Source organism: Chlorocebus sabaeus, chromosome 23, assembly GCF_047675955.1.
Source record: "Chlorocebus sabaeus isolate Y175 chromosome 23, mChlSab1.0.hap1, whole genome shotgun sequence".
In the NCBI taxonomy this organism is placed as follows: domain Eukaryota; kingdom Metazoa; phylum Chordata; class Mammalia; order Primates; family Cercopithecidae; genus Chlorocebus; species Chlorocebus sabaeus.
Window position 1 is genome coordinate 23,436,625 of NC_132926.1, and position 24,555 is coordinate 23,461,179.

Consider the following 24,555-nt stretch of genomic DNA (forward strand, 5'->3'; position numbering starts at 1 on the left):
TAAATGCCTCCTCTGGCTTTTTCTCACGTTCCCTGAGAAATCATACACTGCTTTCGAGACAGGCAATTCTTGGGAATGAAAGAATCTGTGTTATGAAACCCAGAGAACTCTGATTAGGGAACAAACCAAAACACACCAAGGAACTCAGAAGAAGAGCTGGCATCCCCTGATTTATGTGGTAGCCACTTCAGGGAAATAGAGAGATAATATGGAGGTTCAGTCAGCACAGTTGCCAAGAATATATACTTTTCATATTTCAGCTTCCTTTACGAACTCCTAATAATATATTTTAAATGTCGTGTCTAACTGCAAAAAGATGCATGTTTCAGAGTGGTGGAGGGAAAACAAGTTTGCCTGTTTGGTCCCTAACACTTTGGTATCTCTTTAAAAATCCATAGTTTGATTTGGTTTTAGAGCTTTAATTATGCTTTTATATTACAGTTTTCTTATTTAAGTGTCTGCTTCATGTCTATCACTCAGCACTGCCTGCCTATCTCAAAAGAGATGGATGTTATTATCCTAACTGAGGAGGAGGGAGAATGCTGTGAGAATTATTAATACATAAATTTAAAAATTAATCTGGAAAGTGCTTTAGGGTCCCCAGAGAAGCTCTACCCAAACATAAAGCATATGTAATATTATTATCAGCACCTCCACAGAGCAGACAGGAGCTGGTGCAGTATAAGATTAGTAAACTGAGGCACAGAGGGTGTCAATGAGTGAATGGGCTAGCATGCCTGAGAACGCAGACCCTTAGATGGGTAACATCTAAAAACCACCTTGCCAGTGCCCACTTTAGGCTTTTTCTAGCCACAAATGTTTATTATTTTTCCAGAGAAGAAACCTTTCCTTCCCTTTATCCCTTCTCTTCGCGTCTTTGCTTGTTTTGGATTTTTTTTTTTTTTTTTTTTTTTTAACTTTTAAGTGTTGAAGGTGATTACGGTTAAAATAGTAGGTCCTAAATCTAATAATGAGAAATCGCTGGTGTGTTTTCTAGTAACCCCAGTTATTTTTTGGCTTTGTGGCTTGGAACGTCAAATTGCATTTATTTTACCTACTCCTATTGGTTGGAAAACATGGATAAAGGCTTATCTTGGAATTGCTTTTTTTGTTTTCCTGGGGAATCATTCTCAGCTTGCCTTTCACCAGTGAGGAAAGCTGTTTTGAGTGGCCACTATGTTCCCAGGACGTTTCAAGGTGTGGGAAAAGCTGAGGATACAATCCATGCTTTCAAAGGCAGAGGTCAGATGCAAAATACATGTACCAGGAATTATGGAAAAACAAGAAACAGTCATATGGAGAGACAGTCATTGTTGTATAATGATGGTCAATTGGCTGACTGGCCACTTCCAGTTGATTCCTTAATCATATTTCTTAACTTTCCTGAAACTTATTTTCCTCCTCTATGAACCCGCTAATAATCATACCTACACCTTAATACTACAGAATGCAAATCACTAAAAGGGTTTTTAATATAGTGCTTGACACATGAGAAAAAGATAACAAAAAGTCATTATTGTTGAAGTCATTATCAATGTCATTACCATCCTCAATTTAGTGAGAACTAGAACAACACAAATAATAAAAGCTGCTGGCTCTCAGAGGGGAAAGTAGTCCCCAAGAGTTGCTCTTTCCTCCTGAAATTCTACAACATGTTTCCACTCATGTTTTTGGTTTTTTTTTTTTTTTTTTTTTTTTTTGAGAGGGAGTCTCGCTCTGTCACCCAGGCTGGAGTGCAGTGGCACGATCTCGGCTCACTGAAAGCTCCGCCTCCCGGGTTCACGCCATTCTCGTGCCTCAGCCTCCCGAGTAGCTGGGACTACAGGCGCCCGCCACTGCGCCCGGCTAATTTTTGTATTTTTAGTAAAGACGGAGTTTCACCATGTTAGCCAGGGTGGTCTCGATCTCCTGACCTCGTGATCCGCCCGTCTCGGCCTCCCAAAGTGCTGGGATTGCAGGCGTGAGCCACCGCGCCCGGCTCCACTCATGTTTTTAAACACTAGGTACTCTCATTTACCTACCATGTGGACCGTACTTTTGATAAGCTGGGAAGTTGTCTAAAAGCCATGTAGAAGATTGTCCTCTTCCCTGCCCCTCTTCTGGGCTTCCAGACTTTGTGTAGGCTGCCTCTTTGGAGTTCCACATGCACAGCTGCATGATCTACCGTGCATTCTCTCTCTTGGTGTCAGCTCTTCTGTCAAGGAGAGGTCCCATTCAAACACCTTCATGTCTGGCTCCATCTCTGTTATGGCCACATCAGCTTTACTTTGTACCCAGAGGCCACAGTGGGCATATCTTGCCTGGCTAACCCCCCACAGGGTTCTTCAGGTCCTGCGGTCTGAGTCTGGAGCAGGGAAAATGCTCACACAGGCAGCTTAGAGGGAGCAGAAGTGTTGCTGCTGGTGGTCCCTGGCATGCTGACAGCCTCACCTGGAGCCCTGCAGAGATTATGTGTGTTTCATCTCAATGCCACATGGAAAAATTATTTCTTCTGAATATAGTATTAATGCGTTTTTGTTGTTGAGCGATTGGAGAATTCAGAGAGACATACAGAAGAAAGTAAAATTACCCATACCTCTACCATCTAGAGGTAACTTTTAACATTTTGATGTTTTTCTTTTCTTCTATGCAAATACATATCTAATTTTTTTTTTTTTTTTTTTTTTTTGAGACAGTCTTGCTCAGTTGCCAGGCTGGAGTGCAGTGGTGCGATCTCAGCTCACTGCAAGCTCCGCATCCTGGGTTCACGCCATTCTCCTGCCTCAGCCTCCCAAGTAGCTGGGACTACAGGCGCCCGCCACCATGCCTGGCTATTTTTTACATTTTCAGTGGAGACGGGGTTTCACCATGTTAGCCAGGATGGTCTCGATCTCCTGATCTCATGATCCGCCCGCCTTGGCCTCCCAAAGTGCTAGGATTACAGGTGTGAGCCACTGCGCCCAGCCTCTAATTCTTATATAATCACGTGTAATACATATAGTCCCAAACTTATTACACTTTTTAAATAACATTTTTCTCATAATAAAAATAATGGCTTTATATGTACAAATAGGTTTATTCCGTAAGTATTTACATAATCTGGTGCAAGTTTGGGGAATTTACACACACAGAAATACATACACATAGCAGGAAGAGGCAGACAGAGAAGACAAATCACATCAAATGTTATCAGTCCAGAAATAAACACTCTTACCATTTAGCAAAGATCTTTTGTGGCATACTTTTTAAGTATTAATTTTTAAACCTTTTTTTTTTTTTCATTTCATCTTATTTCTCACTGGAGTTACAGACATTTAGACATCTTTTTCTTTTTTACCACTTATATACAAGCAGTGGTCTCATGCTCATATTTAGACCTGAGTGCTGAGCCAGTCAGATAACTAATATTAAAAGCAACTTAGGTAGAAAATGAGAGTTGAGTACTATCAGGTTAAGAACAGTAGATTCCCCTGGACTCATGGATAATGATTACGATACCCAATGGAGTCAATGATTTGGTAGAATTCTGGCCCAATTTATGTAAAGATTCCAGAAATATTTTGAAAATATTCTGTATGTAAGTCATTAGCTACTTAATTTGTTTATTTTTATTTTTATTTTTTTCTGAGACAGTCTTGCTCTGTTGCCCACACTGGGCAGCAGTGGTGAAATCACGACTCACTGCAATCTTGACTTCCTGGGCTCAAGCAATTCTCCCACTTCAGCCTCCCAAGTAGATGGGACTAGAGGCACATGCCGCCATGCTTGGTTAATTAAAAAAAATTTTTTTGTAGAGGCTTTGTTTCTCAGGCTGGTCTCAAATTCTTGGGCTCAAGTGATCCTCCTGCTTCAGCCTCCCAAAGTGTTGAGATTACAGATGTGAGCCATCACACCAGGCCAAGTTAACTACTTTAGAGGTTACAAATGTGAATTAGACTGTGTTCCTGATCTCAGGAAATATCTTATGAGAGAAAGATGTATAGGACAGTATTTATGGCACAAAGCAAAATAGGCTGCTAAGCATTATAGTATCAATATCATAATAGTATAAATTCCTCAAAAATGCAAGCAACTTTGACCCTTAGGATCAGGTAAAACTTACTGGAAGAGGGAGCATATGACTGGGGTCTTTAAGAATAAGTAGAATGTCAGTAGAAGAATGTTTAGGAAAGAATGGCATGAAGAAAGCAAAACTGTTGGGCAAGGGAATGGTGTTTTCATGTATCCACATGCCCTTTACTCCAGAATGTGGTAAAGCAAAGTGGGAAGTGTGCCTAGAAGGAAAACTGGCCATCAAGCCTTGGTGAACCCTTAATATTATCCTGTCAAGGAGTTTGAACTATGTAGTAGGCAAAGGGGGCAGATGAGAGTTTGGTTTGAGGCAGGGCATAATATGATGAGATTGTATTTGAAGAAAATAATTATGATGGAAAAAGTAGAGGTAGAGGGAGACCATTTAGAAGGCAATTTTTCCTACTATGTAATAGTGTAAGAAAGAGTGACAGACTGAACAGGAGAAAGACAAGAAGCACAGAAGAGCCACTGGGGCCCAGTTAGGGGCAGAATCAATATGACTTAAGAAAAATAAAGGAAGAAAAAGAAATAATGATAACCTCAAGTTTTCTGTTTTGAGTAATTCAAAGGCTAACATTCCTTTAACTGAGACAGGAGACACAAAAACAAGAAATATTTATTTAGAGGTAGTAAGATGATAAATTTAGCTTGGGTCATGTTGAGATTGAGATGGCAAGAAGACTTATTTGGGGGAGATTCTGTAACTCTGTTGCTAATAAAAGTTTGATGCTTGGCCAAAGAGATCAAGTCTACAGGTGTAGATTTGGAAATCAGTTTAGCTGAGGTGGTTGAGCTAATGAGTGAAATCAAGAAGTGCTAGGCAAATAGAGGGGAAGAAAGGACAAAACTTGTGAAATTTCTACAATTAACAAGTTGACAGAAAAGTGGAGCAAATGAAGAAAATCAAAATAACCAGGAATCAATGAATAAGAGAAGATCTCTGGAAAACACTTCTTTACAGGTATAAGACACTGGTTTTCATCCTAGTGTTTCAAATAATTTTAGTTAACTTGCCTGACCATCAACTTTTCTCATCTGAAACACATAAACCACAAACATGAGTTTTAAAAATTAGTGAACATGAAAGTGCTTTGGTAAACCATCAGACGCTTTGCAAGTCTTACGTCTTATGATTATTGTCACATAAGAAAATGGAGAGTCCCAAAAAGGGAAAGAGTGCAGTGTCAGATGCTACAGAGTTTCAGAAGAATATTTATTTCTAGCCCAAATTGTTTGGCTTATAATTTAAGGAAATTACGTCAAAGAATGAAATCTGTTCTCTAATCACTTAGAACAGTATTTACCAAAGTAATGGGCATGGGACCTTGGTAGCACAGGAGACAATTTTAGATTTCACACAGACATGAAATAGAACTGAATCACACTGTGAGAAAGTTAGTCTCCTTTTGGTTTCTCTTTTAATCACTCCTTTTGTTTCTCTTTTAATTTTTGTTTTATTCCATAATTCTGATTTTTATTAAAGGGATAAAGTCTCAGGGCAAAGAAGTCTTTAACACTAGCTAATCACCCTTTTCAATAAATTTCTTCAGGTTGTCAATAATATCTAGCTAGAATTTATATCATACGAACTTCAAGATTACTAGCTACAATACCTTCTTATTTTGCAGTTGATACCAGTTTTCCAATTATGGTAGTGACATAAAGTTTTCTTTTAAAATAAGTTTTTTAAATAAAAAGATAATCACTTTTTAAAATATTAAGTATGTGATTGTATAGGTGGTATGTAGATATGACAAAACTAAGAAAGTGATAGTCCAATGATAAAAGTTCGAAAAACAGACTAGCCCTCCCTCCTTCTGTTGCTTTGAATGGCTGCCTTGGGTTCAACCAGGCTGGAATAATGTGTGAAACGTATTTTATGATTCGTGGGTCCTGAGTTCTACACCCTAGATCTAGACCCTGTCCTTCCTCTAGGATGTTGGGTCAATTTTCAGAGCCACCAGACATTTCTAGATTTTTGTGTCCTTAGCTGTCAAATAAGAAGATTAGCTTTAAACTATCACTAACATTCCTTCCAGCAATAAATTCTACAGTTCTTTGAGTGATTAGTAAATAAGCCAGTGCTTTCAAATTGATCAAAGTTAGCTAAAATGTTTTTCCTCCATAAGCATCAATATCATGTGTCAGTGCTAGAGATTCTTCCCAGACTAATACGCACAGCTAGGAAAACATCAACAAATTTATTCTCTAATTATGATTCAGATTCTACCTCATCTGTGAAGGATTGTTGTTTAGAAGGAATTTCTGCTTTAGTTAGGGCAATTAATTAAAATTGAAAATGAAATTGTAAATGAAAATTTGTTTGCATTTCCTGAGCCTAACGCTTTATGCTAAAGCCTCACTCTCAGTCTGTAGTTTCATTGCAGTCATATCTAATCAATTTATAAAGCCCATGAATTTTGTTCCTCGGTATAGCAACTCATACATATTAAGTCCCTATACTTAAAAAGAATCTTCATCCATCTATTTACTAATATCTTTCCATCTTTTAAAATTTATTTCCCCTGAGAACAAGGAGTGCAGGTGAAGTGTTAACTGGCTGAAAGTTCTCATCAGTATTATTGTGAGTTAATGGCACTCTATATCCCAAGTACACGTTAAAATTAGAAGTATACCTTCTATTTGAAATATAACAACATGGATCATCCTTTACCAAAAGCATGGCAAAGAACCAGGCAATAAATGAAAAATGGAGACAGCATGGGTACAGAAAACACACACACAGTCCTTGGATCAGAAAAAAACTGAGTTTGTTACTACCTTTAAAAAGTTTCCATATGAACAATTTTTTCTCTATGATTACAAAGGAAGTGTTTGTCCCGTGACTTTTTTGAACTGCATCAGTGTTACCTTTTGCTGTAACTTGCTGTGACAAGGGTAAAGTTGCTTATGCAAGCAACTTAATTTTAAGATTCTGTTTTCTCACCTGAAAAAAAAGGATAAAAATACAGTCATTGTTCTGACCCATTAGTGTTTGTATGTAAAATATCCAGCAATGTGGTAGCTACCTCCTGGGTACTCAACAAGTGTTAGTTCCCAACATTGCAGTAACAGTGTCTCAAAAATTAACATGCTCTTGATTTGGGGAAGATCATCTTTCACTGCCCTTCAGAGCCTCTTTCTTATCTTGTTCTCTCTATATTATTAAACTCGATTTCCTGATCTCCATGCTTACAGATTACACGAGCAAATTAGAAGGTGCTAAGAACAACAGGAAAAAAAAAAAAAAAGGCAAAGAAGCAGAATAAAAGAGAAATAATTTCAAAATCTTAGAAACCTGGAGCCATTTAGTACAGGGATAAATAGCTCTTCATGCCTCAACAGTCATTCAGAGCTTTTTTATATTACAGCAAGATAGAATATAGGGTATTCTAAATGATGATCTTGATTTACCAAGAGTAAGTTAAATTATACACACTTTGCTTATTTTAAAAAGCATACAATGCATTTTGGAAGAATTAACAATATGAATAGAACTTTTTAAATAATTTTAACTTTTATTTTAGATTTAGGGGGTACAAGCGCAGGTTTGTAACGTGGGTATATTGATGTTGAGGTTTGGGATACGAATGACCCTGTCATCCAGGTAGTGAGCAATGTACAGATAGTTTTTCAATCTTTGTTCCTTTCCTTCCTTCCCCACTCTAGGAGTCCCCAGTGTCTGTAGTTGCCATGTTTATGTCCATGAGTACCTCCCACTTAGCTCCTACTTATAAGTGAGAACATGCAGTATTTGGTTTTCTGTTCCTGTGTAGAACAAAATTTTAAGAAACCTTTTTGTGTGTTTTGTTGGGTAAAACCTTAGCCTTTGAAAACACTAAGCCATGGAGATGAACTCAGTCTTCAGGGATTCCACATAAGCATGGTCTTACTGAAATATCTTTTGTGCATCTTCAGCAAATAAGCCAAGGCTCCATGTATTCTATGGAAGAGGATAAGGCATTTGTAATTGCTAAGTTAAAATGGTTTTATGCAGATATGACTTTTTCTTTATTTCAGAAAGCAACATTTGATATAAATTACTTGTGGGCTTTAGCAGTAACAACTTTCTCAAATTATTTTCCCTAGGACTTGGTGTTAGAACGGTTTATCCAGTTGGGGGACCCACGGGCTGTATCCAGCCTCTCATGGTGTTATCTGTGATTCTCTGGGAAAAACACTTGAACTGGGCCTGGTTTGCACATTGAAATAAGGAGCCCTTTCTAAGTTATTCCCATGAGAGAACAGCACAAGCATGTAGTTTAAACTCATGTATACTGTATAAATTATCCACTGTATGCAGTGGACTCAATACCACAAATGTTGAGCTAACTGCATCTGAAAGGAGTCAAAGAGGACACTTGCAGAATCCCATAGAAAGAGAACATGTAGAATCCAGCACCATCAGAGGTCAACCAGTCAAATACCAGGGCTGGATTTTTCAAAGAACCAGATAATGCCAGTTTTATAGCCATTAATAACATTTTAGTTATGTAAACAAAGATAAGAGTAATAAAAAATAAATTCTGCTTCATAGTGTAATCTGATTGCCAACAGAGTTCAGAAATGAACTTTCTCATTGTGCACGTGGCGTTGCATAATGGACCAGTGATCATTCCGCAGCCTCCTCAGCCTTCCCTTTCCCTTTCCCTTTTATGGAGAGTCCTTAGTTCTGCCAGATCCATAAGCTATTCCAGGGAGGCAGATTGTTTTCTTTCTCCTGTTAAGCTCTTTGATTGTGCCTCTGGTAGTTAATATACCAAATGGTCTTCAGAGGTACTTCATACGTGCACACTGCAGCTAATCAGAGTGCCTTGGCCTACTGTTTCCCTACTTCTGTGTTTTCCACATGTTGACGGGCTCAGTTCAAACACCAGGCCTATCAACTTCTGGAGAGGCATGGCAAAGCTCGGCTCTGATTTAGTCTGCTTCAGAGATTTTCCAAAGGATATCCTGTAGTAGATAAATCATTTCATTAGGCCAGGTTCCCTGTTCAAACCAGGAAGCAGAGGGCCGGCCATGTAGGCAAACCCAGATAATGTCGTTATGGCTGTACTCAGAGCATTTGTAAATATTGTTGTCAGTGTCTTTCATGCAGGTTCCATCAAGATTGGATTTAAACATAGACAGCTTAATTATGTGTTTTAAAGCTTTGTTTATGGAGAGCTGTTAGGAAGACTGTGAAGTTTTAAATATTGAAATGACAATTTTTCCCCCCAAATGTCTCCTCCAGTTGATCACTCCTCATGCCATCCGTGTGCAGACCCCTCCTCGGCACATCCCTGGTGTTGTGGAAGTCACACTGTCCTACAAATCTAAGCAGTTCTGCAAAGGAACACCAGGCAGATTCATTTACACAGGTAAGAACCATTGCAGATGGTGAGCACAGAACTGCCTTGGTCCTATGGGGTCTTTCCCCTTGTCTTCTATGTCTAAAAGCATATATTTTGTTTTAAAATCTAGTTAAAGTCTGCTTTCTTTCTTCATTTTACCATATGTATGAGCAAACATGGTGCTTTTATTATTGTATTAAGATTTCATCTAGGTGTCCATGCCGAATGGCAGGATCTGTTGAAATAACTAGTTGGATACCTAAAGATGCCACATGAAAAATAAGAGAAGGGGAAAAGAGGTGTAGATAATCCTGAGTTTCTGGATGTTAAGCCACTTTGTTAGGGTTTGTTTACTTTACGGAGTAGGGTTGTGCTTTCAGGAACAGTACGTCTTTCCTCTAGCCTGTTCACCGCATTTGTATTACATACAGTTGGTAGTTTTCATGTTTAATTCTGGGTTGGTGCCTTCTTTCCAAGTATGCTGCATTTTTATCCTCCCAAAACAGCCTTGGCACATGGATCCGCCTTGCGGCAAGAAACTGGGGTTTCAGAGTGAATGTGAATTCCCTCCCATCAGACAGACAGAACCAGGCAGCATCTCTGTGGAATTACATCAAGTATAAAGGCTGAATGCCCAATGTGTACTCTAAGAGATCCCTAGATTGTGAAGTGCAAACCAGACACCCAGGGATCTTTTACAATTCACATTCTGCTACAGTAAGTCTAGGCAGAACCTGAGATCCTGTGGTTCTTAAGAGCTCCCGGGTGAGGCTGATGCTGCTTGTCAAAGAACCACAGGTGCAGTGCAATTCTGGGTCCTCTGCTTAGTGTCAGTTATCCTTGGATAGTGGTAACTGTCTCCACGAACTGGTCCCAGGTTTCCTTTTCCATTCAGTAAAAGACCACAAGGCCAGACTACGTACAGAACGGAAGTTGCTTTCACACAAAGAGATAACAGAGCAGTGATGGGATAACAGTTGACAAATCGTAATTATAACAATACAATTAAATGGACGACTTTTATTTTTCTGTGACATTTTACTTCAGAGCATCTTTCCCTTGTATTTCAATATTAGGAGTAAAACCAAACGTACTTCTTAGTCACCCAGTTTCTCTCTCTCTCTCTCTCTCCCTTGAAATTATAAAAACAATTAATGCATCCTGACCCTTGGAAATGCCTCCCAGCCCTTTAAACAAAATGCAGGTTTGGTGCCTGCCTGACGATTAGTTTTAGTTAATTGAAAATTATAGGATTGACCCAAGAGGAAAATTTTGTTTGCACTCCAATCACTTTTACAAATTAAGGAAAATTACCGCAATTTTGTTTAGCTAAGGTTTCACACTGAGTTCAAGAAATTAGCTCAGCCATCCCAACAAAGTCAGCACTTTGTTAGTGAGCACTTGAAAAAATAATAGTCTATCTGGAGTTTTGTGGTGTATACAAACGAAGCATAGAGAAAGCTATGATGCTTTATAGAAGTAGGCCAAGTGTTTTTAATTAGGCTCATTGGTTCAGCATAAGTTTTGAAGAACAATCAAACTAGCAGATTAGCTGTTTCTTTTAAAGCTAGGATTTCTTGCCATTCATTTTTCCCATGAGAACTTCCACATAGCAGTGTGTGTGTGTGTGTGCGCGCGTGCGCGTGTGTGTGTGTTTTACAAGTCTCATTATGGGGCTGCAGGAAAAGGACCAATTGAAACTCCTGATACTGTAACATTCCCCAGCATCATTCCAATGGATGGGAGTTTTTCACAATGTTCCCCCACTGAACTCGGTGTTCTGGAACATATTTCAAAACCACAGAGGCCAAATGTTTTCTCTGAGAAGTTTGGACTCTGTTTTTGGCCGAAAACATTAGGCCTCGCTGGCTGCTTATTTACTCAGCTATTAAGAACAAGAAAAGGAGAAGAAAAAGAAGAAAATGCTTGTGTGGTGGGAGGTACAGGAGGCAATCAGGCATGGTTTCCGCTTTGGTGACAACGTCCCTGCCCATTAATGGTTCCATTTTGTGGTCAGGTCTCATTTAGAAGAAATTATTTTTAATCAGTCTTCAACAAAATATCCCCTAGAGCCACCTGGCCATAAAAGTTAGAAAAAAAAAAAAAAAAAAAACCCACCCTCATTAAATTACTTAAGTTCTCAAAAGAAAAGAGCTAGGGATCCATCAATATTTGGAGTTTTTTTAAACACTAAAAAAAAAAAAAAAAAAAAAAAAAAAAAAAAATTGCCATCAATTTAAGAAATCACATCTTAGAAAATCTATATCACACTGGAATTAAGATAAAAGTGTCAGATTTTCAAGTCTAGAAAAGTACTTAAGGATAAGAGCAATAAGTTGGCGCATATGCACGTGTGTACATCTGTGAGAAATTTAAGGTATGAAAAAATGCTTCTGGTGATCTGGCCTCAAACTGTGGGCACCAGATAAGAAACCTTTTTTTTTTTTTTAAAAAAAAAGTATTCTAGGAGAGAGTTCTAACCTCTCCCCATATTGGAAAAATAAAAATCTGAAGAAATTGGCACAACGATTTCCCCTCTGGTATAGTTACTTGGCTGTTAACAGTTATTATGACATCACATCATTTCTAACGAAAGGGAATCTGTGTTCATTGGTGACCTATGCACGGACCTTTTGATCATTAGCATTAAATGCCTCCACCATGCGTTACTTGTTCATGGCTGGGGCTACTGGCCTCTGTGATTCACTCAGTTTACCTCTGCTGTCACCACTTACTAGTAAGGGTATAGAGATGGCTCATAAAACCTCTCTGTTCTTTGTATCCAAACAACTGCTCGGATCATTGTAAATGTACAGCACCCCTCCTTTGTCCACCCACAGAAGTTCACACTTCATTTTCTTTAACATCCATAGTATTTCAAGATGTGAGACTTGGTTTTCTGGATTGGGTGAGCTAACTCTCTTATTTCTTAGTGAAATATCATTTGGAATTTTTCCCTTGAAAAATATTATTGAGCTGAAAAGTAACGCCTCAAACTAAGGCCTTATTGCTGTTTTTAAAGTATGCAAGAGAGAGTTGGCATTTGTAGATATGAATGTCTCTAAAAGTCGATAACATTAAAAAGAAGAAAAAAGGCAGGAACAGCATGGCCTAATCTATACTAATAAAGGCAGACCTTTTGGGGAGGGAAGAATCTGAGGAAGCACAGATTGCCTGCAAGCTGACTCCACTTGTAAGGATGGTAAGCCAGCATACATCTCTCCCTCATTGGTCCTTCAGACCAGAGACGCACGAGGAATCCACAGCTGCTAGTGTGCCATGCCCCTGTGTTTGTCCAATCAGAGTCACAGACTCTGGAAAGTAAATCCTGACTGGATTAGAAGCAGAAAAGCTCACTAGCACTTTCTAGATCTTACTTTATTGTGTCCAGTGATTCTTATGTAAATGTAGGGCAAGGCTGACTTTAATTTTTAATAAATGCTTTCTAAGAGAAGGAAATACAAATGCTATCTAATCACAGGATTGATTTCAAAGCACTATCATCGTTTCTGGTCAGTCAGCCCAGTGGGAATTAAATCCACTGTAACCTCACTGCCATGTAAGGGCTCTCCCTAATACCTTTATTATTCTCACAGCTTGTTTTCTTGAAGTTGTTATGTCTTTAAGTGACTTGGATCCTTTAGAATCGTGATCTCTCCTGCTAAGCCCTAAGTAGTTTTGGAAGCTAATAAAAGACTCTTAGGCACCTTTAGCTGCTTCCTCAAAGTTTTGTAGTTGGTTTTCCTGATGAGAAGTGGCCAATTTCAAATGCATGTTTTGCTTTCATTCTAGTTATTTTTCTGTAAGAGAGGTCTCTGTATCTCGGGGAATATATGATTGGAAGAATGGGCCACCAGGGCAAAGTCTGAGCAACCTAGGCGTACCCTGAGAGCTGTACACCACCTGACCCCCCAGAAGTTGGTGAAAACCCTGATGAATGATCATCTAACAACTCAGATGTCTGGTTAGGTCACTTATCAGATCTTTTCTACCACTAACTTCTCCAATTCTAAATATTTTTCACCCAATTTCCTGTTCCTGTGGAAGGACTAACCCACATTCCTGTGTATTCGTCTGTGAACTAACTTCAAAATGAGAATTCTTTGTGGAAATACTTCCTGTTTGTACCTTGTGCCCGAAATAACTCCACATCCCTTGCCAATGCATAACACATTGCTTTGCACATAGGAGGGGCTATTTTGTCTGCATATGCTCTGTGGAACTTGACAGCTTTTACTATGACTTTTAAGTTTTCCGTTTCTTTCTCCCTATCCCTCTTATTTTCTTGTTGCTCTCCCATCTCTCCTATCTCCTTTTCTCCTTCCTCTCTCTTTTCTTTACTCCCCTTATCCTTTCCTCCCTCACTCCTAAGGGGATAGTACCTCGTGTACTGATTGAGTGCTTAGGTTCAAGATGATGGATATAGATCGAATTCTCAGATCTACCATTTACTAGAGAGGTTATCCTTGGGACATCATATGATGCCTCTAAACCACAGTCACCTTATCTTTATAAGGAAATAATAATATTACCTTGCTGGGGTTGTTTTTAGGATCAGGGAAACATATATAAAGTTTTAGGATCACGGAACTATATTTAGCATGAGGCTAGATACTAGTAGTTTCCATTAATAAATGGTGCCCACTATGATTCATTCCTTTGTTTCTGAGCCCCTACCAGGAATAACTATTTTCCATGGATTGTTTATCATCCTTGTCCTCTTCCTAGAAATCTAAGAAATGTCTTTTGGGATTTTTAGTAACACAACTATAGGCATCAGTTTAAAGAAACAACACCCATCAACCCCAAATAAAGAGAGGAAAGTGTAAACAAAGTAGCTAGAAAAAGAAATGCATAAGTGTAAATGTAATAATTTGCTTAAAACAATTTTCACAGGAATGCATCACACAGCTAATGTTATCTGGTGTTAACGTTTTTAGAGAACGACACATGCTTGTTCTCTTATTTCTATCTCAGCCCCTCCTCTGGAGGTCCTAGCAACAGGAGTACGGCCTATCACCAACTCTCTTCAAAAGTATTTAGGTTATAATCAGCTTCAACTCCAGCTTCCAGAGTTTTCACCAGAAAGCTGTTTCTCATTCTTGGAAACCTCCTCCGCAAAATGAAGGCTGCCACTTTGGGCTTGAACAAAGTCATCAGTTTTAGGGAAGAAGTGGAGAGTTTGCACCTAATGGATCTCCTGCAATTTAGTCTTTTCTTACATAAATTCTTCATTACAGTACACTTCTGAAAAGCCACTTTCATGTCATTACCCTGCAGAGAAACCTTCCCTCTTTGCTCACTGTATGTAAGATGTAGCCCAAGTCCCGATGTTTGGCTCACTGTGCTCTGGGGCTAGGGCTTATGATGCTCCAGTCAAACCGGTTTCCTTGCTGTGCCTCCAGCTCACTTTAGCTACTTTGGATATGGTGATTCACCTGAAGGATCCAGTTCAAACTCTTATCTCTCTGAAGTGTTCTCAGACCACCTTGGTATAGTGTACTGAACCCTGAACTGACAGCAATGAGTCTTGCATTGTATCCCAGCTTTGCTACTCACTAGCTATGAGACCTAGGACAAGTTGCTTACGCTCCGGAACTGACTTTGGTACTCCCTGTAACTCATCTTGATTGACTGGGAGAGTCTCTGTCCTTGAATCTCTTTTGCTCCATGGGCTGAAACCATCCCATTCATCATTCACTTCCTTTTGTCCTTAGCTCTCTTGTTCTGTTCATAGACAAATCATAAAATGTCCACAAGCTTCATGAAGAAAGAGAAACTCTTCCTCAATCTTATTTTATATACTATGTTGAAGCGATTTGGCTCAGCATTTTACTTGCAATAGGTGCTAATAATTGATTGACATATTGCCCAGGATCAATGGGTCTTCACTGATTTTTGTGCTCTGGATAATATGGAATGTAAATAAGAGCTGTTAATTAAGAATCTGTCCCTTTCTACTTGAAGTTTTACATTCATAGAAGATAGTTTGTTTAAATGAAAAAATGAGATTTGGCTTATAAATACTTTTCATTTTCTTTTCTGTAAAATGGAGCTATTTTAATAGTACCTTCATCCAAGGAGTAAAAGTGTTAATGTATGTAATGCAATCCTGAGAGTACCTGGTCCAGTATGAGTGCTCCCCAAAAGTAAGTGAGAAAAGCAGATAGTGGGTATATATTTTTTTGAAAATCCAAAAAACTAGTCATTAGAGTTTGATGTTATGTATGTGCCAGCTTTGATTAGGATTAAGTACATTGTTTCTTTCTAGGCATTAAGAATAGGAATAAAAATACCTGTGTCCTGTTCTGATTTTACCACTTCCTTTTGTTCCTTCATTCATTCACCTCACAAATGTTTGTGGATTGCCTGTCCTAGGCAATGTTCTAAAGCAGTTCTAGGCCAAGTCCTAAAACAGTGTTGAGCAAAACCAGACACAATCCCTGTTTTCTTTATTTTAAAGTCTAAGAGGAAAATGGATGTTCATAAGTTTACTATTTCAAACCTGGTATGTGTCCAGAAAGACAGAAATAGTGCTTTTGATCAGCACATAATAAAGGAGCCCTGACCAATCAGTTAGAGATATTTCTCTACAGGAAACATTACATGAGCTGAAGTTTGAAGGATGACAAAGAGCTAACCCAACGATCAGTGAAGGGTGGGGGTAGCATGGGGTTGGGGAATGAGTCTTCCAGCAGAGGGAGCAAATGAGAAGGTGCTAGATGGAAGGAAACACGGTACCTTAGAAGACTGTAAGAATTGCCATGAGGCTGACAAATCAAGAGGGAGGAGGAGAACTGTGAGAGAGAAGGCTGCGAGAAGTAGGCAGGGATACGTGTACGTAAAACCTTATAAGCCATGGGGAGGAGTTTGGTTGTTACCTTAAGAACAATGGACGGCTTTGAAGTGTCTGAAACGACAGGTGGATGTGACCAGGTTTACGTTTTGGGAACAAACTAACTCTGGCTTCAAGAAGCACAGGAGACCAGAATGTATCTTGGAAGACCTCTTATGAGGTCGTTGCAGTAGTCTGGGAAAGAGGTTTGCTGGCTTTGATTTGGGTGGCCATCAGTGGAGATGGAACGGAGTGAGAGGAATCAAGAGGAATTTAAGAGGAAAAACGGAAAGGACTTTGAGATGGGTTAGATGTGGGGATGAGGGAGACAGAGGGGTTAAAGCTGCTAGATTTTCATCTTCCTCAACTTAATGGTAGGGCCATCATTTTCTGTGCATCCCAAGGATCTTGTGAGTATCAATGAAAAAATGGCCATGAAAATATTTTGCTCAGTGTAATATTCTATACATATGTTAATTGTTATAAAGACAAGCCTCAGCAAACTCAGGAAGAATTGGAGAAAGGAAGGCAAGAATGTTTTTCTTTTTTGTCAGATTGTTTTCACTTAGGATTCAGCCGAAAGAGGGCTGGGTAATGAATACTTGACTAGCAGCTCTGCCTTAGCAGTGTCCTAATTGGAATAGACCCAACAAGAAAGAAAAATTCACAGGCTGCTCCTGTCCACATGTCTTAAATATTACTCCAAATGAACCATTTACACACAAAGAAAAGAATTCAAGGCAGAGGGAGTGTTTATTCTTTTTGCTTTTGTGATACAAAGGGTAGGTCCCAAGCTGCTTTTTTTTTTTTCCCCACAAAATATGACTTTTCCTGATGAGATGTATGCTGATGTGATCGGTGATTCTGAATCTGCTGGCATTTGTACAGTTAAATACTGTTGGTGCCATAATGGGAACAACAATAACAACAAAAGTCACTGAAAGTAACCATTGTACTTCTGTGACAGCTATAGAATGAGAGCCGTTTCTGCAAAGAATAAAGCTGATCTGAAGGAAGCATATTATTTTGCATATTTTACATATATACTTTCCAAGAAATATGACCCTTATTTCCTATTTGGAGTGGAGTGTAATCAGGACTTGAGTAGCTAGTATAACAGGACCATTAAAGAGGTCTAAATAGCCACGAGGCCTTATATACAACCTTGGCTTTTTCCTGTCTACCCAGAGTTAATAAGTGATAAGGCCAGGAGAGAGATAAATCACAGAAATCCCTGTCCAAAGAAAACATATTGACTACAGCCAAGCAAATAACAGACCATAACCAACGGTGCCATTCATCATTCATGTAATAGGGATATAAAGTATTTCCTACCAATGAAACTGTATAGTAGGAAGAGGCAGATAAGCTTGCCCAATCTAAGGCATGAGATTTGGTTATTAAGGAACATGAACTATTTGTCACATGGCTTTAATCTTTAAGATGTGTTGCCATTTCTAAACTATAAATTTCTGGTAAGGGATTAGAAAGCTATTAACAATAAAGGTAGGAACTGAGCTGTGTATGTATTCTTGCCAATGTAATGCAACACTGTAAAGTTTTGAACCTCTAATCTTTTTAGTATGGTATAACATGATTTGGTTTTCAAAGCCAATAAACTACTTGGAAGTATTCAAGCTTTTTTTTTTTTTTTTTTTAAACCGAGCATCATGATAAATTAACCCTTCAGCTTTTGACTATATATCTTGAAACTTCCTCTAATATTGTGGAATAGGAGGAGGAAGCGGAACTCTAAATTTCTTTTCCTCTTTTCCTAAGATGTATTCCAAATGTTTGATGGAGGATTATTCATTTTTCTTATCTATGTTTGCAGTGATGTGGATGCCAGTCCTGTTCATTGTTAAAGTTAACCGAGAGACGTGGAACCCACTAGGGCATTCACTCTTGTTTTTCAGTCTTTATTGCAAAGTTATACATATTGATTTCAGATCATTTAGGAAGCACCAATAAAACACAATTAAAATATTATTGAAATTGCCTACCTTCCTACCAGTTTCTTCTAACATAAACACTCAATAAACATGAGCTATTAATATTGTTTAATGATATATATTTTGCGATATTTTTCCTATGCATATATCTGACTTATTACCATAATAGAGTTACATCTTATATCATAGTTTTTTCATTTGAAAATACATAAATATTAGGGAGTTATGAATTTAAAACAACTTTTAGTCATTGATAATCCTCTTATGCCCCAGCAGAACCTTATAATGAGATATATCATTATCTTCGTGTTAAAGCATAGCCACCTGGAATTTGGGTTCTCCTCTCTTTTTCTTTCTGAAAAACCCACAGCACAGGGTCAATAAGTCCTACACATGGATTATCTGGGGTCAGGATCTGAAATTTATCAGCCATCCCCAACTGAGTGGGTGTGTGTTGCTCCAAGGATGCGATGTCCTGAGAGATTGGGACCAACTCCCAAAAGAATTTAGCTATATAGTGTGGCACTGCTTCTGTTTTCGAGCTGAACAACCTCCAAGGTAAGTGGATTCCATAATCACGCTGCCCTGCTTCCCGGGACACACCACGTGCTGTGCTTTTTATAAGTTAAAATGGAACTCATCTAAAACCCTAATGATATCTGAAACGTAATCAAATCCAAAATTGTAACAAAATGTAGGTAAATGTAAGTCCCTCTCTGATCCTCTGTGGCTAGCAGCATTTCCTGCTAGAGCTTTGAGTTCCTCCTTTCTCTCCCTGCTCTTCTGGTTTTCCACTTCAGTGGGCTTTTGACATTTGTTGACTTTTCTCCTGTTGTTCTCTCCTATTCCACACCTTTTTTTTCACACGAACTCTATCTTTTCTCTCAGTCTTCTTGTTCTCTACAGTTGCTAAATGTAAACGAATCCCCCACCCCCACCCCCTGCGTCACCCCTGAGAATCTGTAAAGACAAGCTCTATTATTAGCCTATTTTTAAGACCAAAAATCTCAGGTGAAGTGACTTCCTGGGTTATTTAGTAAGTGGAGGAGCCAGGACTTGGACCCTGGTGAAGGGTACCAGAGCCTGCGCTGAGTAGGCCTCCTGGCATGCTACTTTACCTTGTTAATTTATGGAATTACCTGATTCCCTGAAATTAGGTTATTGGTGATGGGGGGGGGGGGTGGTTATTTATAGGACACATTGAGTTCTGACAGGAACTGGAGCCTTAAATATTTTAACCAAATTATATAATTGTGAACATAATGCATACTTATATGGAAGATTTTTAAAATACAAAAAGGCATGAAATAATGATTATCCATTATTCTATCCCTCAGGGATAATCACTGTTAATGTTTTTGAGTACTTACTTCTAATATAGAAACCATATAGAAGGAAGAGGCAGATAAGCTCTCACAATCTAAGGCATGAGATTTGGTTATTAAAGGACATGAACTATTTGTCACATGGCTTTAATCTTTAAGATGTGTTGTCATTTCTCAACTATAAATTTCTGGTAAGGGATTGGAAAACTATTAACAATAAAGGTAGGAACCGAGCTGTGTATGTATTCTTGCCAATGTAAGGCAACACTGTAAACTTTTGAACCTCTAATCTTTTTAGTATGATGTAACATGATTTGATTTTCAAAGCCAATAAACTATTTGGAAGTATTCAAGGGTATTCAAAGAAGGTACTAAATAATACTCCTACATTTTTATCAGTGAGTCAAAATAGGTTTATATAGTTTTGCATCCTGCTTTGTTGTTTATATTATACACTAAACATTTCCTCTGTTAGTTCAAATTCTCCCTGAATGCATTTTAGTGGGTGTATAATAGTCCATCTGATGGCTGCACCATAATTTGCTTCCTCATTCGTCTATCATTGGACAGCCATATCTTTTTAAAGAATTTTTAACATCATTTATGCCAGAATATAGTGTGATTCTAAATATAAGGCGTTCTCCCTTTTTTCTAGTGAAGTTTTGAGCTTCCAGGGCAAGTTAACCATATACATATTTATAGATAACAATATATTATCAAATGTCTACTTACAGTATATCACATGTAAGTTTTGTTACTTGTACATATCTACTATCACATAATTTACAACATTTACAAATATAACTTCTGCATTTTGGGTTTCCACCATTAATCAAACTTTTTCTAATCATTTTTTCCATCCATTTTTTTTTTTAAAATCAAAGTCAGAGCCATTTTTCTCCCATTATAGTCTCTTCTAAGTTGTTTGTGATACACCTCTTTTTAAATCTATGCATGGTGCTTTCACTGGAAATTTTTTTCTAAGCCATAACCATTAGCAATATTTTAAAAACCGATATTTAAAAGGCTTGTTTTGAGGAATATTTATAATGATGAGAGGTCAGTCTCCTTAAAAAGCTACTAAATTTATATTAACTTCCTACTCTTTTTTGTCTTGACTGACTCCTGCACCTCTGTAAACATTATTAAACCACCATTGATGATGATTATTTCATGCCCCCACCAATTTAAAGTAACATAATTGAGAAAGCATCTTGCCAAAGGAGAGATTTAAAAATACTCAAATATTTAATGAGAGAACTTTTTTGGAGGGCAGGGGATCTGCCCATATGTAGTTCAGCATGTTGACATTTCTTTCCTGTTGCTGGGTTCTCAGCCCTGTGCAATCCTTGGTGTGAGTTCAATTATCTGTACCACATAGTATTTTTGACTTGAGTAAAGTATGCTCACCCTTTTACGTGGACCTCATATTATTCAAGGTACTGAAAGTGCAGGTGGAAACCATCCCATTAATATCAGACCTGAGGTTTTCTGCAGTATCTCTCAATGGTGAGAGGTAGACAGAAACTGGCACTCCCTAAATCATGAGCAGAAACAACAACAGAAGAGCAGACTTCCCCTCATACCCACTGCTGTTTGACCTGGCACATGTAATTGTTCATCTTTTTCCTGTTAACATCAACTGTGGTTAACTTCTTTACATCACGGGTGGAAGGCCTCACTTGCTAGGCAGAGCCACCTGGGATCAACCTCGGTGGTTAGCTGCAGGAAGCACCAACTCCCATTCAATATGGAGTTAATTTAGATCTTTGTTTAATGCCAAAAATATATTTACATTTAAGTATCTGCACAGAATATGGCCTTCCCATTCTACACACGTTCATCATTTCCTTTTAGTTTTAATTGATTTTTAAAATAGTCAATGAGGCCAGGATGACTCTTTGAGCTTGTAGGGAGGTTTAGATGAAGGGGTGTCTCTGAATAATCTGTTTTCAGCAAGCTTATAATTCTCTACTTTTGTAAGACTAGAAAAATGAAACATTTGCACTCGTTAGTTCAGAAGACATAGGAGGGTTATCTAAAGGTTTAGAAATTTTCCTTAATAAAATTACTAGCATCAAAGCAAAAAAAATTGTGACTTACTGGAATGTTCTATATTGGGGGTCAGAGTACAGGCCTGACTACTGACACTATGTGTCTCTTCTTCATCTTAATGTTTGTAGAAACAAGTAAATTTACTGAAATGCTTTTTTATAGTTGACCAAGCCTTTCTCATTCATCAGTTCTTTTTTGTTCTTTATGAGGAAAGACAGGTATTTTTAGCCCCATTTTCAGGTGTAAAAATGAGGTGTAGAAAGAAGTGAAGTGGTTCATTTATGGTCATTTAAGCCATCTAGTGATGGGTCTGATATCAGATCTGTATTCCTCCAGGTAGTTGATTATACCTTTCAATATCTTAGATTTTTACACCTACTAAATGGACTTACCCCAGTTTTACTCCACTTTTTAGTTTTCTATGAACATAATTCACTAATTAGACTGGGGGTTTCTAGAACCCCAAGCTACCTCCCCAGCATTGACACTTTGAGTACATGTAGTTCTTTTATTTTATTGACAGCACTATCACCAGCTGATACAATCTGAATTATTTCTTTCCTTCATTGTGTGTAGCCTGTGTCTCTCACTAGAATATAAGCTTCCTGAAGGCGGTTCCTTGTCTTTCTCAACCAATGTATTCACAATGCCCAGCATGGAGTGAGACACAATAAATATTAGTCAAATCAATGCATAAAAAATGTGTGAAGGAATGATTGACAAATGTGACCATAAATATATGGGATGTGAGTCTTCAAGATAATCTAGTTGTCCAAGTTATTGATGTCTTTATAGATGGTGAAAACAAGGCTTAAAGAGTTTGAGACTTGGCTAAAGTCCCTCAGTGGTAGATATTTACACCAGATTCCTTTTCTTCCACCTATCAGCCAAGAGCTTGTGTCCACACTATGTATATTTTCCTTAGATTCAACTAGTTATAAAGAAACTGTATGACTATAGATCTCTAGAATCATGACAGATCCCAATTTGAATCCTGGCCCCAATTCTTACTAGTTTCTTAACTATTCTGAGACTCCATTTTCTCATCTGCAAAATGGGAATGAGAATATATCACAGGACTGCTGTGAGGATTTGATAAGGTCATGCATATAAAAAGCTTAGTACAGTGTATGGCGTATAGTAAGTGCCTGATTAATGGTGGATCTTATCAAAATAGTATCCAAGAGAACATTGTCCTGTAATTCTGAGTTTTAGAAATGGAAAGGTCCTCAGAGATAGCCTGGACCAATCCTAACGTTTTGTAGAGGAGGTAACTGAGGCCTAGATAAGGGAAGGGTCTTTCCCAAACCAACACAGGATGAATTTGCTTAAAAAACCAGAGCAGATCACATATAAATGGATTTACTAATTATTTTGTGACTAATTCCCAAGTATGCAAATATATAAAGACATAAAATTTTTGAATGTATATGAAAATCAATCAGCAAACATCACCATGGTCATTTAATAAACTCTCTTAAATTCTCTAAGTTCATGAATCTTTGAGTAAACTCTCAAGGAAAGGGTGAGGTGGTATAGATGCTTAATTCGTTGGGCCTTCCAATCTGTGATATGTTTACATAAAGGGTGTCATGGACATCATTATTCTGATCTGTTTACATGCTGTTCTGTCTGTTGACAAAAAGGAAGGGGCTTTTCTTGATCTCTGAGTAAATCAAAGCCCCGCAGAAAAGCCACGTGCCATTTTCACCGTGGGTGAAGTGGAATTATGCAATTTAAGGGCATGTCCTTTATCTCATCTTTTTGTGGGAGCCCAGCTTAAGAGCAGGGCATGTCGGACACCAGCACATTGTTGGAAGACCTCATTGGAACTGGTGGATCATATTCCCTGGGTCCATTTGGGGAAGGACTTAGTGGGGTCCACCCAAATATACTGTCCCTGCTGCACTTTTGTAATCTAATGCCCAGTGGAGACTTTTGGTGAAATTGCCTCTTGGCCACAAAATGTCTGTGGACCCTCCTTTGTGCCTCGGTCCCTTGGTGGTCCTTAAGGAGATAAGATGTAAAAGCCTTTATTTGGTGATCTGCTTAGTGGGTTTAGAAGCAAACCATCAAGGGCCAATGAGAGAGAAATACTTGGAAGATGATGGTCATCAGGGATAAGATTAAAACCTGCCTGAGAAGAGATCTGTGCTGTGTGCCTGGCTCAGTGAAGTGTGTTGGTTACTGTTTGATGCCCAACAGGCAGGTTGACTGGCTGACGATGAATGAGTCCAGAAAGTGTTGTTAGGCTTGTACTGCAGTTAGAGGTGAGGAGGGTATCACTCAATGTATCCGTGGCATATCCCAATTCATAAAAAAAAAAAATCAAGATTGTATTACATAAGGGATTTCTGCTCTAAACCTTATTTGGGGCTTGTGTTGGGATTCAAATAAAAGATTTTGTTTTCAGGCCTTCCTGAAAAGGCACTAAATTATTGGTGAAAAGCCAAAAAGGATCAGTTGTCCATTGATGCTACAGGTAATGAGTAGAGTAAAAACTAAATTATATCTATTCCCCTTTTCCAACTGCAGCTAATTAAGGGTAGCTCATTTAAAAACAGACCTAATTTAATCTCTAATATAAGTATTCAATTAAAGTTGTTCCCACTGCTTTCTTCTCAGAAGGCTGCTTTATACATTTATATATGATGCATTTATGGTGTGAATCCTTCTAAGGATCCAGGTGGTAATAGGAAAGTGCTTTCAGGATTTCCTAATTGCCCAAATTAAATAATATGTATGTAAATGGAGATTGGGGTGTAAATTGTGCACTGCAATGCTACAAGGAATTGAGCCCCTATATCCTGCTATCTTTCAGCCAATCAGAATCAAGTGCTCCCCATTTTATTCTGTATTACTTAGAATAGTTTATTGCATTATTAAATACATGTTACAAGAAGCACATTGTTGTTTAAGACTCATTGATTTAAGTAGAACTATTCTTATAAAGTTCCATAGGCTTTTACATAAAAAGAGAAGAGCCCATATAAAATTATAAA

The 24,555-nt window shown here is 38.2% G+C and overlaps 1 protein-coding gene across 13 annotated transcripts in view; it reads left to right on the forward strand.

The window, feature by feature from the left end:
* Positions 1 to 24,555, forward strand: part of EBF1 (EBF transcription factor 1) — a 405,899-nt gene that overhangs the window by 315,135 nt on the left and 66,209 nt on the right. For all 13 annotated transcript variants that reach the window (XM_008015160.3, XM_008015161.3, XM_008015162.3 and 10 more), the window contains exon 10: positions 9,287 to 9,413. In XM_008015160.3, coding sequence (XP_008013351.1) covers positions 9,287 to 9,413 — 127 coding nt within the window. The remainder of the gene's footprint in view (positions 1 to 9,286; positions 9,414 to 24,555) is intronic.